At 38.7% G+C, this 16,808-nt stretch overlaps 1 protein-coding gene across 1 annotated transcript; it reads right to left on the reverse strand.

Moving 5' to 3' along the window:
* Positions 1-278: 278 nt before the first annotated feature.
* LOC120725940 (arrestin domain-containing protein 3-like) lies at positions 279-5,782 on the reverse strand. Its single transcript, XM_040019056.1, has 6 exons — positions 5,194-5,782; positions 3,707-3,764; positions 3,476-3,623; positions 1,635-1,731; positions 1,298-1,554; positions 279-1,126 (listed from the first exon to the last, which is right to left on the reverse strand). The coding sequence occupies exons 1-6, from the start codon at positions 5,447-5,449 to the stop codon at positions 992-994; spliced, it is 951 nt and encodes a 316-aa protein (XP_039874990.1). The 5' UTR covers positions 5,450-5,782; the 3' UTR covers positions 279-991.
* Positions 5,783-16,808: the final 11,026 nt, after the last annotated feature.

Genomic DNA, 16,808 nt, shown 5'->3' on the forward strand with positions numbered 1-16,808 from the left:
TCAGCTTGTCCTGTCTTCACCTGCCTCTCTGGTCTCCCTTGCCAACTTGTTCCTTGCTCTGCTTAGCCCTCTCTCTATCTGTGCTGCGTGTTCTTCTTCACTGGTGTTTACTGGGGTACTGTGTGTGTATTTATATTGTATTGTTGCCTCCTAATGATTCCTTAATCAGTCACCGACCTTCACTGTGTCAGTTCTTCGAATAAGTCCAGTGAGTAAAGCTGCTAACAGAAAGGGATGGTAGCCAAAGAGTACAAAAACACAGTGTAGCAGTTAAAAACATTTGATTTATTTATAATTTCAGAAAAAGCCGAAGGCAGTTAAAAACAGCAAAAAACAAAATCAAGCTAGCAGTCCATTGTTGTACATTAAGTGCACAGGTGCAGGGGTCTTAAGACAAATGCTTTGGAACCAACCATCACAGCAACCAGTCTTTTAACTGTTGTGTCTCACTGGGAAATGCCTTCCCCATGCCAATGCCCATGCCCACACCCACGCTCATGCTCATGCTCATGCTTATGCCCATGCCACACCAGTTCCCCCAGCATCCATCTGTTCTTTCCATTTTGCTGCTTCCCCTTTCTCTGCTGCTGGCACATCATCTTTTATACAGAATAAGCAGGTGTTGATAATTGCTTTGTTTAGGAAACTGTAGTAGGAAGTCACAACTTTTCAAAATAAAAGTATGCAAAATATATAAAAAGTTGCAACTATAACTGGACATTTCTATAATTAAACATGTCAGATTACTCTTTTAATTTACCCTGCATACACTCAATAAATGTCATTGTCCTGGGTCATTTTGACCCAGCATTCTTAGTTTTCTTGTGTTTTTGTATTTTGTTCATTATTTATTCCATGGTTCCTCGGTTGTTCAGTTTAGTTTATTAGATTTCCCACCGTGTCTTTACCCCCTGTGTCCCCGTCCTGTATCTGTGAGTTCCTATGCCTAGTTTCTTTTCCTTGTGTTTTATTCCATGGTTTCCCCAGCTCGTTATGTCTGTGCCCTTTTCCCAGGTGGGTAAGCCCCCACAGCCTCACCAGGCTGAATGGCTGCAAATCTGGAAGGAACGATGACCAGTGAAAGCACCACCTCTGGGTCAACGGCAAAGCTAATGTCCAGATACACCTGGGAAACAGTCAGAGATTGAGAAACTTGTAAAGAATTATTATTATCTGTTCTAATTAATACATAGTTCAGACACACATTTCACATGTAGCATATTTATTTACACGTGTTTACAAAAAATGCAGTTTTATTTCTGAGGGGATGTGATGTCACCAAGAAATTGTTTCATACCTTTACGTAATATTCAACTGAGATGATTTCACAGTTAAGGATAGTGGAGATGGCATCATCAGGAATCTTCAACTGGCAGGAGACAGTTTGCTCTGAGTATTGCCTGACAGTGGCCCCGACCTCTTTGAACAGAATTATCAGTGAGTTCTTAGTGTGGTACTTGCTGCGGTACACTGTATTTTGTTCAAGCTTGAATTTGGGCCTCGTGTTCTTTGAAGAGGAGTTGCAGATTTTGGCAACAACAGATACAGTTTCACCTGTCAAAATCAAATCAGAACATTGAACTGCATTTTTAAATCTATCAATATTTGCCGTGAAACTTGAACCTTTATTTTACCTGGAGTGCAAACATTCCTCTCAATGGTAGCAGACATTTGGACCCGTCCCCGGGAGAGCCCACCTATGTTTTTACTCACTGTACCAGATTGTGGACTCTATGAAAAACCACATCGACAGAGAAGATTTTTATGATTTATTGCCTGTGATTTTTAATGTGATTTCTTTTATACCAAACACTTTTCATTTAGCACACATGTTACATTTACAGTGGGGCAAAAAAGTATTTAGTCAGCCACCGATTGTGCAAGTTCCCCCACTTAAAATGATGACAGAGGTCAGTAATTTGCACCAGAGGTACACTTCAACTGTGAGAGACAGAATGTGAAAAAAAAAATCCATGAATCCACATGGTAGGATTTGTAAAGAATTTATTCGTAAATTAGGGTGGAAAATAAGTATTTGGTCAATAACAAAAATACAACTCAATACTTTGTAACATAACCTTTGTTGGCAATAACAGAGGTCAAACGTTTACTATAGGTCTTTACCAGGTTTGCACACACAGTAGCTGGTATTTTGGCCCATTCCTCCATGCAGATCTTCTCGAGAGCAGTGATGTTTTGGGGCTGTCGCTGAGCAACACGGACTTTCAACTCCCGCCACAGATTTTCTATGGAGTTGAGGTCTGGAGACTGGCTAGGCCACTCCAGGACTTTCAAATGCTTCTTACGGAGCCACTCCTTTGTTGCCCGGGCGGTGTGTTTTGGATCATTGTCATGTTGGAGGACCCAGCCTCGTTTCATCTTCAAAGTTCTCACTGATGGAAGGAGGTTTTGGCTCAAAATCTCACGATACATGGCCCCATTCATTCTGTCCTTAACACGGATCAGTCGTCCTGTCCCCTTGGCAGAAAAACAGCCCCATAGCATGATGTTTCCACCCCCATGCTTCACAGTAGGTATGGTGTTCTTGGGATGCAACTCAGTATTCTTCTTCCTCCAAACACGACAAGTTGAGTTTATACCAAAAAGTTCTGCTTTGGTTTCATCTGACCACATGACATTCTCCCAATCCTCTGCTGTATCATCCATGTGCTCTCTGGCAAACTTCAGACGGGCCTGGACATGAACTGGCTTCAGCAGCGGAACACGTCTGGCACTGCAGGGATTTGATTCCCTGCCGTTGTAGTGTGTTACTGATGGTGACCTTTGTTACTTTGGTCCCAGCTCTCTGCAGGTCATTCACCAGGTCCCCCCGTGTGGTTCTGGGATCTTTGCTCACCGTTCTCATGATCATTTTGACCCCACGGGATGAGATCTTGCGTGGAGCCCCAGATCGAGGGAGATTATCAGTGGTCTTGTATGTCTTCCATTTTCTGATGATTGCTCCCACAGTTGATTTTTTCACACCAAGCTGCTTGCCTATTGTAGATTCACTCTTCCCAGTCTGGTGCAGGTCTACAATACTTTTCCTGGTGTCCTTAGAAAGCTCTTTGGGCTTGGCCATGGCGGAGTTTGGAGTCTGACTGTTTGAGGCTGTGGACAGGTGTCTTTTATACAGATGATGAGTTCAAACAGGTGCCATTCATACAGGTAACGAGTGGGGGACAGAAAAGCTTCTTACAGAAGACGTTACAGGTCTGTGAGAGCCAGAGATTTTCCTTGTTTGAGGTGACCAAATACTTATTTTCCACCCTGATTTACGAATAAATTCTTTACAAATCCTACCATGTGAATTCATGGATTTTTTTTTTCACATTCTGTCTCTCACAGTTGAAGTGTACCTCTGGTGCAAATTACTGACCTCTGTCATCATTTTAAGTGGGGGAACTTGCACAATCGGTGGCTGACTAAATACTTTTTTGCCCCACTGTATAACACTTATCAGTGCAGTGTTTACCATCCCTTCCCAAAACTGCTGAAATGTCTTGGAAATGAAGTTGATCTCTCGTTTAACTTTAGAAGGCCACCACCAGCTCTTGGATATCTTTGCTTCAAACATGTACACAATTTGTCCATTTTCCCCCTTGAAGGATGAAGGCATGCTCCTGTAAAACAAAACCAGTGTGGAAAGTGTACATTTGCCAAAAAAAGAAGAGAAAATGTTAATGAATATTAAATTCCCACTTACCCCTCTGGGAGTTTGAGCCTGAATTCAAAAGTGTGGACCCCTTTGGGAAGTGAAGTCCCTGCAAGATAAAGCTAAACACTTTTAAAAATGTCAGCTTCTTAAAAGACATACAACTATATTTACAGTTTACTGCTGATCATTAATATTTACATACATATTCTTTGAATGTAGTGTTTTGTTTATATCTGCAACACTATTCGAGTAACTACAAAATACAAGTTAACCCTTACATACAGTTCATATTTCATGCTTTCACAGTATTTAAGAGTCAAAACTGACCAAGGTCAAGAATGACCTCTTAAGTGTTTCCAACAAACTACACTACAGATAAATTTACAATCTATAAATAGCTTGTCTGACATTAATAAATGGATGATTAATCCTTAGTTAATGTTTCAGAGAGCAGGAAGAGTGTATTTTTTTTAATGTTTTTTAACACTCATTTTTAGAGGAAAAACATTTGCTGTCACAGATGTCATGTGTCATGTAAGACATGAAATTATAACAGTCATAATTAATTAAATATAAGTGAAAATGGCAAGACAGTACTGGAACTTTTGGAATTTATTATAACCATTTACAAACATTGCAACCATTAAAAATTGCCCTCACGTTTTATCATTAATTAAAAAATAATCACAACAAACATGCAGGTACAAAATGTGCTTCTTGGAAACTAGTCCGTGCATTTAAAGCAGTGTTAGGAATAATTGCATATTTGTGGTACTTGCATGTTTCCTCAGCTCCCTAAAATGGCATCCATAATCTTGTGAACCTACAAACTCTCTTTTCATCTGTCTTGAGATCAACAAGCTCAGAATCAATTAATTTTATTGTGTTCATTTTTAGATTTTCTTTCAGAGTTGGTACTTGTGCTTGCAAGATAGGCACATACCTGCATTTATGTAGTGCTTGTCTACTTTTATTGACTGCTAAAAGAGGTTTTGAGTACAAGTCAAATTGTAATCATGCATTCATACTGCACTTTATTCCTTACATTTCATCTTCCTCACGTCCATGGCCAATTTAGAATAACCAGCTGTCCTAACACATGTGTCTTTGGGAGCAAGAAAACACAAAACCTAACTTTTTTGGTTGTGGGCCAAATTATGGAGTGACTTCTCTTTTTACACCTTTATACTTTTTGCTGTTGTGATTGATGGATTTTATGATATTCAATTGTACTTTTTTACTACACTGTACTATTTTTGTTTAAATTCAAAATGGATCAAATCTCAAAAAGGATGCAAGGTTTAATCAGTTTTCATTAGTTTTCATTACTTGATATCTCACTTTATTTATTATAATTAATATTATTTTAATATTTAAACATTTTTGTTGTTCTTATTGTTTCAGTACAAATCTTTCTTTCCATATACGGTTAACTTCATGGGCAACTCTATTGAACACATGGCCAACTGCTTTTATTATAAAATTCTACAAAAAACAACAACCTTGCCAGGTTTTAAATGAGTAAAACCTCTTACCTTTAAGTGTTACACCAATTAAGTAATCCTTCACTTTGAAATATCTCTTTTTTGAAGTGACAGTCATTAGATAATCTCCTATGTCTTCTGTCCATTTTGTCTTTGCGTCTCCTTTGGCTTTTACGGTGAGGGTATTAATGCTGACATTTGGTGTCAGTCTGAAATTAACTGTGCCCACTATAGTATCTCCTTCAGAATAACTACCATCTTCATTAGTCGTTTCAAAAGTCAAATAAAAGTCCTTTATCGAAGGCATTTCAGAGATGAGTGAAAAGCGATGTGTTTCTCATCACAGATAAACTGATTTATGGGGCATGACAGGAGGCTCCGCCTAAAAATTAACATCATGACATCTGATTTGACCACATTTATTACGACATGAATTTAAGCTGCAACCTCATTTTGACCAAAATGTGTCACCCATTAGTTGCAGAAAAATCGGGACTGCTATGTGTTTGGGTGAAGAAGAAAAAAATCTGGGTGAGACAAAGATAGGAGGTTTAGAGCACCTGTCACTGGTAACCCACAGGTGGCTTGTTTCAGTCCCTGTTTAGATAAAGATGTCTATCTCCAAGACACCATATTTGTACAGTATATAATCACTGACAAATGAATAATCATAACATAACTCAATAGCTTCATAATTTCCCTGTCTTCTAGTTTACATGTAAATCTAATGTCTCCAAAGAAAGACAAGAAATCCATCAAAGGGCTTATTATATAACAGTTTATTTGCATGTTTTTGGCTGCTTAATACAATGTGCAAAAGGTTATAAATGAAATTTCAGCACCATAATGTACACCTAAAATAAAAATTCACTGCAGGGGCTGACCATCCTGATTGGGAATCAGAATCTGCGCAGACTGAGCAGGTTATACATTTGTGTTTGTGTGTGTGTGTGTGTGTGTGTGTGTGTGTGTGTGGGGGGGGGGGGGGGTTGTTTTTTAAATTTAATTACATTTTTTCCCACTGCATAACCATGTAAATGTGTGGTTTGGTTGCTGCTCTAAACTCAATTGAACAGCTTAGATCAGGGGTGGGCAACTCCAGGCCTCGAGGGCCGGTGTCCTGCAGGTTTTAGATGTCTCCTTGGTCCAACACAACTGATTTAAATGGCTAAATTACCTCCTCGAGTCTTGAAGTTCTCCAGAAGCCTGATAATGAACTAATCATGTGATTCAGGTGCTTACACAGGGTGAAACCTAAAACCTGCAGGACATTGGCCCTTGTGGCCTGGAGTTGCTCACCCCTGGCTTAGATGAACACCTTTCTAAGAAACAGCTGTATGTGTAATGATAAAGAAGAGGAGAGGCCTAAACACGCCTAAATTCCTAAACATCAACACTAACTTCATAAGAAACTACACAGCTCAAATGTATGAAGTCATGCTGTAGCCCAGGTGACTGCCAATGACTGCTTGGATCAACAAAAAAGAAACAAAGACTGGATCAGAGAATGAAGCTTAAGCCAAAGGACTGAAACACTTACGGAGCCCCGCAAGGGACATGGGAGAAAAAAAAAAATTAAGACGGACTTTTGCGAGATCTCGCAAAACAAACTTGGGATCTCGCAAAACTTTTAGCCGCATCCCAAACTCGGGATCTCGCAAAAGTTTTGCGAGATCCCGAGTTAGTTTTGCGACATCTCGCAAAACTTTTGCGAGATCCCGAGTTAGTTTTGCGACATCTCGCAAAGTTCAGCGTAATTTTTTTTTCTCCTATGTCCCTTGCGGGGCTCTGTAAACACTGAAGCAAAAGAATATCTGTAAGAAAATAATTTCCTTATTTTTGTCATTTTTGTTCTGTGTGTTTGTTTGTTGCTGAAACGCTGTTAGTAGACATGTTGGAAAGAGTGGGCACCCTCATGATTCTATACTGGCTCAGCACCTAGCAAGCAAAGAAATTGAAACTGGCTTCTGTTTTCTGATTGTGAATGTCATTACCATCATTACTTTGTTTGACAGCTGCTTTTCCTTGCTCTGCTTAGCCCTCTCTCTTTCTGTGCCCGTGTTCTTACTCAGTGGTGTTTACTGGGGTACTGTGTGTGTATTTTCATTGTATTGCTGCTTCCTAATGATTCTTTAATCAGTCACCGACCTTTCACTGTGTCAATTCTCCTTATAAGTCCAATTCTGGAGAAAAGTTCGGTTGCTTTCAAGAACCTAAATAACAGTCTCCTTTCCCCTAATGAGTCATCACACATGAGCAAATAAACTAGCCCTAATATTTGCATACATTTACTTGGCTATCCTTTTGCTTTACAGTATTGCCTGCAAAATCAAATCAAAATGGATTCTACTGCTTGTCTTTCTTAACACTGAGTACAATAGCCCATTAGCCCACACAAGATGCATCCTCATCCAATTCAAAGTCTCCTGATGACAGCGTGCTTCACTCCATTAGTACCCATGCCTTTTATTTCTCCCACCTACCTTTGTACCATACATAAAGAAAGAAGAGCGAAAAGCAGAAGAAAGAGGGAGGTCCTTTTCCATCAGGGAGAGAGTTCCTGGTCATTTTAGAAAAAGCCCAAGGCGTTTAAAAAGCAGAAAAACTGCAGATAGGAAGCAAGAACTTTTCAAAATAAAAGTTTGCCAAAAATACGAAAAAGAATTAATGTATAAAACCAAACTAAGTAAACGATAGGAATAAAACAGGTCCTGTCAGGCCAGCTCCACCTAAAGAGGGCAGAAGATGATGGAACTTTCTGTAATCAAACATGTAAAAAGAATTTTTACTTTAGCCCTGAAACACTCAATAAAAGGAAAAAAAAATTTATTTTTTAAATGTAGCTTTGAGTCACTTTGTGTAACAATAGCTGAAAGGCTACTAAGTGACCTCAAATCAGACGGGAGCATGACCAACAACAAATAACTGGTGACCAGCTTTCTTGTCTCCTTCACTAACCTGTTAAACTGTGACTTTTGAGGTTTCACTTGCTGTTTATATTTAGCTTAATTGTTTACCAGATCCAGTTCAGCTTCTATAGTAATTAATTTTAATGATGGTAAATGGAGGCTTATAATGGAGGGCCCCTGCTTAAATTGAGGCAGAGCATCAGGTCCTGCATATTACACTGAAGGTGATATGAAAACTGGAGCTCAGAACCCTTGTGGAGCAGCTTGTGGCCACTGGTCACCACTTGTGTGCTTGTATGTCAAGTGCGATCTGAAGTGGGGAACTGTCAAATCCTGGGTACAGGATAAAATCCAATAGGCAAGGACAAGGGAAGTGATATCACTGTATCTATAAATTTGAGCCCCAGCTGTCCAAGGTGGGGAAAACCCCGCAGCCTCACCAGGCTTAATGGCAGCAAATCTGGAAGCAACAATAGGTGGAAATACCACCTCTGGGCAAAGCTAATTTCCAAAGACACCTGAGAAACATGTAAAGATTTATTATTTTCTGTTGTACTGTAAAGATATTAAGATTTTGAGTCAAGACAAACACTTCAATGGGTCAAATAAGCTTAGTAATATATTTTTTAAATCAAAGTTCCATGTATGAAGCTATTGAGAATCTATAATTGACATAATTGATTGATAATTTAATTCATGTTGTTGTGCATTTTTGTAGTTATTTTTGCATACCATTTTTTTTAATTAATAAGCTAAAACATTTCCTGTGTCTATCATTTATCTGCAAATGTTTGTACACTCCGTACAAGAGCGTAGTAAGCTCTAATACTGACCGGTAAGTAACCACCACACTCACACTGCAATGGGGTATACAAGGTTTCTTGTTTCCCCTCCAAGTCAGACTACTGGCTGAAGACAACTCCGGCCTGGAATCCAAGGCCCAAATCCTACACAGTCAGGATCGTTAGCCTGGTTACAAACAAGAGAAGGTGGTCACTTGGAAGAACGAGCAGCCAAAAACTTATCAATCCTGCATTTCCACCCATGTTATCAGGCCTGGCGTTGTTAGAGGGTGGGTCTCTACACCAGCTCCTGGGCTTTCTCTCTCGAGCTCAAACCTCTCCAGATCTTGACCAATTTCCTTTCCTTGGGCACAGAGGGTCTCCAATCCAGTCTTTTTTTTTTTATCCCAGCAGATCCATAATCCTAATTCAAACAAGTCCTCCCTTCAGCATCATTAGATTATTTTCAAACTGCTTACAAACTACAGACTGGGAGGTGCTATGCAGCCCACATGGGGAGGATATCGACACACTAACCACCTGCATAACAGACTATATCAACTTCTGCATAGATAACACTGTACCAACCAGGAGTACGGTGTTACTCCAACAACAAGCCATTGCTGACTCCAGATTTTAGGACCCTGCTGGAGCAGAAAAAGAGGGCTTTCAGATCTGGAAACAGAAAGGAAATGAGGAGAGTCCAGAAGGAGCTAAGGAGAGAGATAAGGAGAGGAAAGGACACGTACAGACTGAAGACCATCACTGGATGGAGCACTGTGAGCGGAGGGGGTCCAGAGTCTGGAGACCAGGTTTGGGCTAACAGATTGAACCAGTTTTTTTAACAGGTTTGATTCAGTAGCCCTTCCCTTCCCCATCCAGCAGAGCTCTTAAGGGTCTAAGAGCTCCACCTGTGACATTTTATGACGCTGTCGTTGCTATTTTGTATGCTGTGGTTTGCTGGAGTGGGGGGAATGGCAGAGAGGGACGGGGAAACTCAACAAACTGGTCAGGAGGGCCGGCTCTGTCCGGGACTGTCCACTGAAGTCCATCGAGCAGGTTGGGGAGGAGAGGATGTTGTCTAAGCTGCACTGTAAGAAATGTACATAAAAATTACAGTTAATAACTGTAAAATAGCAACGGTAAATTACCATTAAATCAAAAAGAGTAATTGACTGTAATATGGGCATTACATTTCTGTAAATTGAAAAATTGTGATTTGCTTTTATTTTTACACTGCTGATATGTTGAAAATATATTAATGTACTGTAATATGGCACATTGTCTTTGAAAACAACAGGGAAAATCTGTAACATTATTTACAATTAATCACCCTACAATTTACATTATAACTCTGTATGAATGACAATCTTTCCTGCTTTTTTCATTTGAATTTACGATTTACAACTGTATATTAATTACCTAAAACATACCGTACTTTTAATTTTAACAAAATGTCAAAACATTGTTTGAATTACTGTGAAAATTACGGTGAAATGTTTTTAATATTAACAAGCTCAGGCTGTTTGATAAAACAGTATATATTAACAGTACATACAAAAAATTACTAATAAAAAAAATATGTATATTTCTTTAAGTTCTAGAGTCTCACCAAGTATAACACAGCTATTTACAATGAAAAAAAATATATTTTGTGGTATAGGGAGGTTTAAATCATGGATTTACCACTGTTCAGTCCATGTTCAATCTGTTTGAGTGTGATACCACCTGCTGAAATTAAAATTAATTGATTAAAATGAAATACAAAAAAATAATGAAATAATGTTCATAAACTGGCATAGTTTGCAAGGTCAAGAGCAGTCACAGGAAACTGATTTCCTGATTGTTACAGTCCATGCACGTTTGGGAGAAAATGCATCACGTGTCTAAACCGTCACCTATACATATATATGTATATATATGTATATATGTGTAACAGGTGAGGAATCAGCTGAGTCTTCCTGCACTCAATCTACAGCAGGCGGTGCTGGACCAAGGCCAGGAAGATCGTGAAGGACCTCAGCCATCCCAACAACAGACTGTTCTCTCTGTTGAGGTCAGGAAAGCGATTCCGCTCCCTGAAGACCAACACAGAGAGACTGAGGAGGAGCTTCTTCCTGCAGGCGATACGGTCTCTCAATCACACCACCACACAGTACTGACCCACACATACAGTTCTTACACACACTGGACTTTCTGGACTTTGTTTTTGCACAACACTGGTCACTATATTCTTCATTTCCGGTTGATACTTGTACAGCTGCTGTTATTGTGTATATATTTATTTATATTTAGATTTCTTCATACATTCTTATATAGTTCTATATTGTGTATTGTGTATTTTGTTGTACAGTTATTTTATTTTCAACTTTAATTTATATATTTATCTTATTCTTCCCAGTTAAATTTACCCTTCATTCTAATTTGTGTTGTACAGTTATTTCATTTTTAACCTTAATTTATATTTTATTACTTTGTGACATTAGTGATGGTAAGATATTCAAAAGTAGGACTTTTTTTTTTTTTTAACCAAAATCCATTATGTTTCAAACTACTGCTATACCAAGATGCCTTTGAAGTTGTTAATCCTTTAGGTTATGGAAATAAAAAGATAAAACTGTAGTTAAAGGAACCGTGTTTTGCATGCTGTAGATAATTTGGGCTCACTTTGCTCTGGTGGCTTCTGCTTTAGTCGTACACAACATTTCTGTAGATACTGTTTAATGACGCAATCTGTTTTTCAGAGTGGTGATCCAAATCAGTGTGGAGCAGAATGCACCATAGAGATGTACAACTCTCCTGTTGAACACCCCAAGACTGAAGGTACACCAGATATAGAAGGAGTAAAGTTTGAGTCAGTTTTCAACTGTTTAAAATATTTTCACATCCGTCAGCCAGATTTGCCATTTTGATTAGGACACAAGATTTTTATGGCATTTTGTCATATCATGTTATGCTGTTTCTTAAATTTTTTTGTGAAAAAAAAGAATGGTTCACCTACTCCATTCTGAATCGGAGCATTAAACAGTTTAAATACTCTGACTCTGATACCTCTTCAAAGCTGTGTGAGATCAGTCCTCAAACAAACTCTCAGCAAAGTTAATATAAAACTGGAACTTTTAAGGCTGTTGCCTCTCATAATTGATGACGTGGTGGAGTGGAAGATGGAACAGATGATTTTTACCCCACTGCATCCAGACTGCAAATGAATCGCGCATGTGCGAAGCCACTGCTGGCATGTGGCATGTCACATGATAACTTCACTTCAGTTTGTTTCGTTTCATCAACAAATAAAGGAGGTTACATATAAGCTTTTTTTTTTTTTTATCGCTCAAAACTTGTCTGAACACAAACTGCACTTGTTGGGCCACTGTGACGTATGTGGCTGAAAAAAACAAATTGCTGTTATTTTTAGGTTGTACAGTCCTGATCAAAAGTTTTAGACCATTTGAAAAATGGCAAAAAATCATATTTTGCATGGTTGGATCTTAACAAGGTTCCAAGTAGAGCTTCAACATGCAACAAGAAGAAATAGGAGTGAGGCAAAACATTTTTTGAGCTTGCAATTTATTAAAAACAATGCTTAAACTGAAACAGGCTGTTTTACAGCTGATCAAAAGTTTAGGACCACACCTCCAAAAAACATGGGTAAACCCCCAAAACAGAAAGTTCCAAACTTGAACTCAGTAATTAATTGGTCCGCTGTCCTTGTTGATCACTTCATGCAAGCGTTTCCATGAGGTGAGTGGGAACATGCGAGCATTGGGTACTGTAGCGTTGTCCTGTTGAAAAACCCAGTCGTTACCACACAGATGAGGGCCCTCAGTCATCAGGGATGCTCTCTGCAACATCTGGACATAGCCAGCAGCCTTTTGACACCCCTGCACCTCCTGAAGCTTCATTATTCCACTTAAGGAAAAAGCATCTCCCCAATCATTGTGGCACCCACTCGTCTGTAGGGCGAAGAAAACATCTCAGGTGGGATCTGCTTGTCATGCCAGTAAGGTTGGAAACCATCAGGACCATCAAGGTTGCATTTTTTTTACAGGAGAAAAAAAAAGGTTATATTTTTTTCTCATCAGAGAATTGGTTTTTGAAGTCCGTCAGTCTCAGATGCCATTTGATGGTTATGGGGCTGCCGTCGGCACCAGTAATGGCCTTAATTTGGGTTGAGGATTTTTTTTAGGTCTTCCACTTCACGTTTTTGTTCCATAACCCCCAGGATCATTTAAGAAATGACAGTCTTAACTGCGTCCCACCTCAGCAGCGATGGCGCACTGTGAGCGACCCTACTTATGCAGTTCAACAAGCCGACCATGTTCAAAAAGGAAAGTTTGTTTTGCTTTTGCCATCAGAACATCCTGACAGTCTGACTACCTGACAGAAAATGACAATGGATCCACAGTTTTGCACAGATTTAGCCTTTTAAAGGTATGTGGTCCTAAACATTTGATCAGCTGTAAAACAGCCTGTCCCAATTTAAGTTTGTCAAATGTAAGTTAAATGCAAAAGATGATTTTTTTGCCATTTTTCAAGTGGTCTTAAACTTTTGATTGGGACTGTATTTAATAATCGATTAGTTTCTTCTGAATGGATTAAGAAAGCTTTTTTTTCCGCATTGCAATGCATCACAATTGTAAATCATTATACGATTAATTGTGTCAGCTCTATTAGGTGTAAGATTGTATATTTGCTTTTGAAATGGGCAGTTTGGTTTATTGTGCTTTGTATTTGCTTTCAGACTGCAAGGAAAGAACGCTAATCTACACGAGCATCTGAAGAACAACATGCAAGTCCTCCAGCACATTGAATCCAAAACCTGTTCCAGTTCCTCAGACACCATCAGAGACTGTTTTGAAAGCCCTCTACTATCAGGTCTGGATAAAAAGAAACTTTGCCAACCACTGCAAGTATCAAGTGTTTTAAATTTTGTTTGACTGTCTATTATGTACTTATTTGTTTTTGGTTGTATTAAGTTTGATATTAATTAGATCAGTGCCTTTTTAGTCATTAATTTGATTATTAAATATTAACTGTTTAGGGCAGCACAGTGACACGGTGGTTAGCACTGTTGCTGCACAGCAAGAAGGTCCTGAGTTCAATTCCACCATCTTTCTGTGTGGAGTTTGCATGTTCTCCCTGTGTTTGCGTGGGTTCTCTCCGGGTACTCCGGCTTCCTCCCACCGTCCAAAGACATGCAGTTTGTGGGGGTAGGTTAATTGATTAATCCAAATTGCCCATAACTGTAAATGTGAGTGCGAATGGTTGTCTGTCCCTGTGTGTTAGCCCTGTGACAGACTGGCGACCTGTCCAAGGTATACCCCGCCTCTTGCCCTATGAAAGCTGGGATAGGCTCCAGCGAATGGATGGATGGATGTTAACTGTTTAATTTAATCATTGTCTCTACTGGTTTTTAGTAATGTTTCTAGCAAATTATGACAAAAAGTCAAAGAATATAAGTTTTATGCCAGTTAGCCTTATTATGTTTATTTCCTCATTTGTTGGACCTTAATTTTTTTAGACGACATTCTGGCTGCAACAGCTGCCAATAATTTTGTGTAAATATGAACTTTTGAATAAAAAGGCATGTTTTGTATTATACAGCTCTTCTGTGCTTTGTCAATAGAAGACAGTAAACAAGCTTATTAAAATGTATTTTAACTGGATTACTTTATATTTGTTTTTTATTTCAATGTAATAATTGTACAAAAACCAAAGTTCACTGTGAATTTTACATTTATCAACAAGTATACCATTATGTATTCTGCATTATTACTATATTTTCCACGGTGAAATTCTGGCAACCACAGCTGCCAGTAATTTACCGTAATATTCAACTTTTTAATATTTATTTTATTCAGTTTCACTGTATTTTACAATGCAAAACTGTAATCAGGTTAATGGAGTGTTTGTTGTTTTTACATGAGTTACCATGAACAGGTTTATGATTCTTTATTGTGAATTTTACATTTATCAACAAAGTGTACCGTTATATATTCTACATTATCACTATATTTTCCACGGTGAAATTCTGGCAACCACAGCTGCCAGTAATTTACCGTAATATTCAACTTTTTAGGTATGATACCGTATTATTTTATACAGTTTCACTATATTTAACAAAGTAAGACTGTAATCAGGTTAACGGAATGTCTGTTGTTTTCACATGAATTTATGTTTAAATTCAGTCATTTACTGTAAAAAAAATTTATTTACTGTGAAATTTAAAGTTACCAAAATAGGATACCATTTTGTGTTCTACATTTACAATTTATTTTTCACGGTGAAATTCTGGCAACCACAGCTGCCAGTAATTCACCGTAAATTCTACAATATTTTTTTTACAGTGTAACATCCATCCTGGACAACACCTCCCACCCCCTGCATGAGACTGTACAAGCACTGAGCAGCTCGTTCAGCAGTAGACTTTTACACTCACAGTGTAGGCAGTAGTGCTACCACAGGTCATTCTTTCCAGCAGCTGTCGGACTCTATAATGCAGTAAAAAGTAAAAAGTAATGCCAACCCAAATGTTTAGTGGAGGATTCTCTGCATTCTTTTCCATCATGCTACACTCTGCAACACACACCCCAACTTTTTTTTTTATAGCCCATCCTCGGGCATTCTGTTTAATATATCGAGATTGGGGTTTCCCAAAGTTCTCATGGGCAGATCTCCTAAGACCCTCCTGAGCAGTAGGGACCGATTAGTGAGAGGGGGGATAGTGAACTGATCCTGGCTGTGCCGTGCTCCATAAAAGCAACCACTGATCCAAGACTGTTGCTATATCATGTGTGGCTGTAGTCTGTTTCTGGGATGCCACCTCCTGTTGCATAGTTATCTGATGGTAGAAAAGTGCAGAAGCGCAGATGATTGCGATGAACCACTCTGACAGGACCATCCTTACCTTCCGGCCAAATTCTGTAAACTGGATTTGTAGGGCTTGGGTGACTGGCAATGATTTGGATCTTTTCCTCCCAATGTGCTGCCAGTTTACCTTGTCTCTTCTTGTTCTATAGACTAAAACACTCTCCTGGGAGCAATGGAGCTGCTCTAGCTCGAACATCATACCTGTCCTTCATCCGGCTTGCAGCCTTCTCCACTGTTCTTCTCCGCCATGCTACACTCTGCAACATATTTACAAACAAAGGTAGTTTCATCTATGAGGTAATGTAATATCACTTTCATTCCTTGGTGTAATACTGAACTGAGATTGTGTTACAGTTATGGATAGTGGGAATGGAATCGTTAGGAATCTTTAACTTGCAGGAGGCTATTTGCTCTAAGTTTGGATGGATGATCTCCCAGATCATTTTGAACAGAGTACTCTCACTGGTTTTACTGTGGCTTTTGGTACCATATTTTTTGCTTAAGTCCCAATTTGAGTCTTGTGTCCTTGGAAGAACAGTTGCAGATTTAGGCAAAAACTGATTTCACCTGTCAAAAACAAACTAAATTAATAAATGTAACAATATTTGGTAACTCAAGCAGCTGCTACTTTACCTGGAGAACAAACTCCTCTGTTAATGGAAGAAGACATTTGAATGTTTTCCTCGGAGGGGCCACTCTTCTTTTAGTTTACTAGATTAACATAATACCTCATGGAAATGCAGAAGAAAGGTGTATCAGGTAACTGTTTTTTATATTGTACTATTTTTATATGGTATATTATTCAATTTTATCTGAAATATATTTTAAAACGAAATGTATACATTTCATTTTAAAAGTTACAACACACTTTTAGATTTTGTTTTTTGTTTTTCTTGTATTTTAAAAGGCCATCACCAGTCCTGGAGATCTTTGCTTCAACCCTGTAGACAATTTCTCCATGTTTCCCCTGGAAGGATGAAAGGATGTTCCTGTGAAACAGAACAGAGGAGAATATAAATATTTACAAAAAACAATCTATGACACGATATTAAAGCTGGTATGTAGAAATTCCCACTTGCTCCTAAAAGTTTGGACCCCTCTGGGA

Source organism: Simochromis diagramma, unplaced genomic scaffold, assembly GCF_900408965.1.
Source record: "Simochromis diagramma unplaced genomic scaffold, fSimDia1.1 OVJJ01000822.1, whole genome shotgun sequence".
NCBI lineage: Eukaryota > Metazoa > Chordata > Actinopteri > Cichliformes > Cichlidae > Simochromis > Simochromis diagramma.

Bases quoted from the DNA above. Each gene is read 5' to 3' on its own strand.
- LOC120725940 (XM_040019056.1), bottom strand. From the start codon at position 5,449: ATGCCTTCGATAAAGGACTTTTATTTGACTTTTGAAACGACTAATGAA. The intron at 1,555-1,634 runs GTAAAATAAAGG...TGATTTTGACAG, and splicing joins GAGGAATGTTTGCACTCCAG to GTGAAACTGTATCTGTTGTT. The intron at 1,127-1,297 runs GTATGAAACAAT...ACTGTTTCCCAG, and splicing joins CAGTTGAATATTACGTAAAG to GTGTATCTGGACATTAGCTT.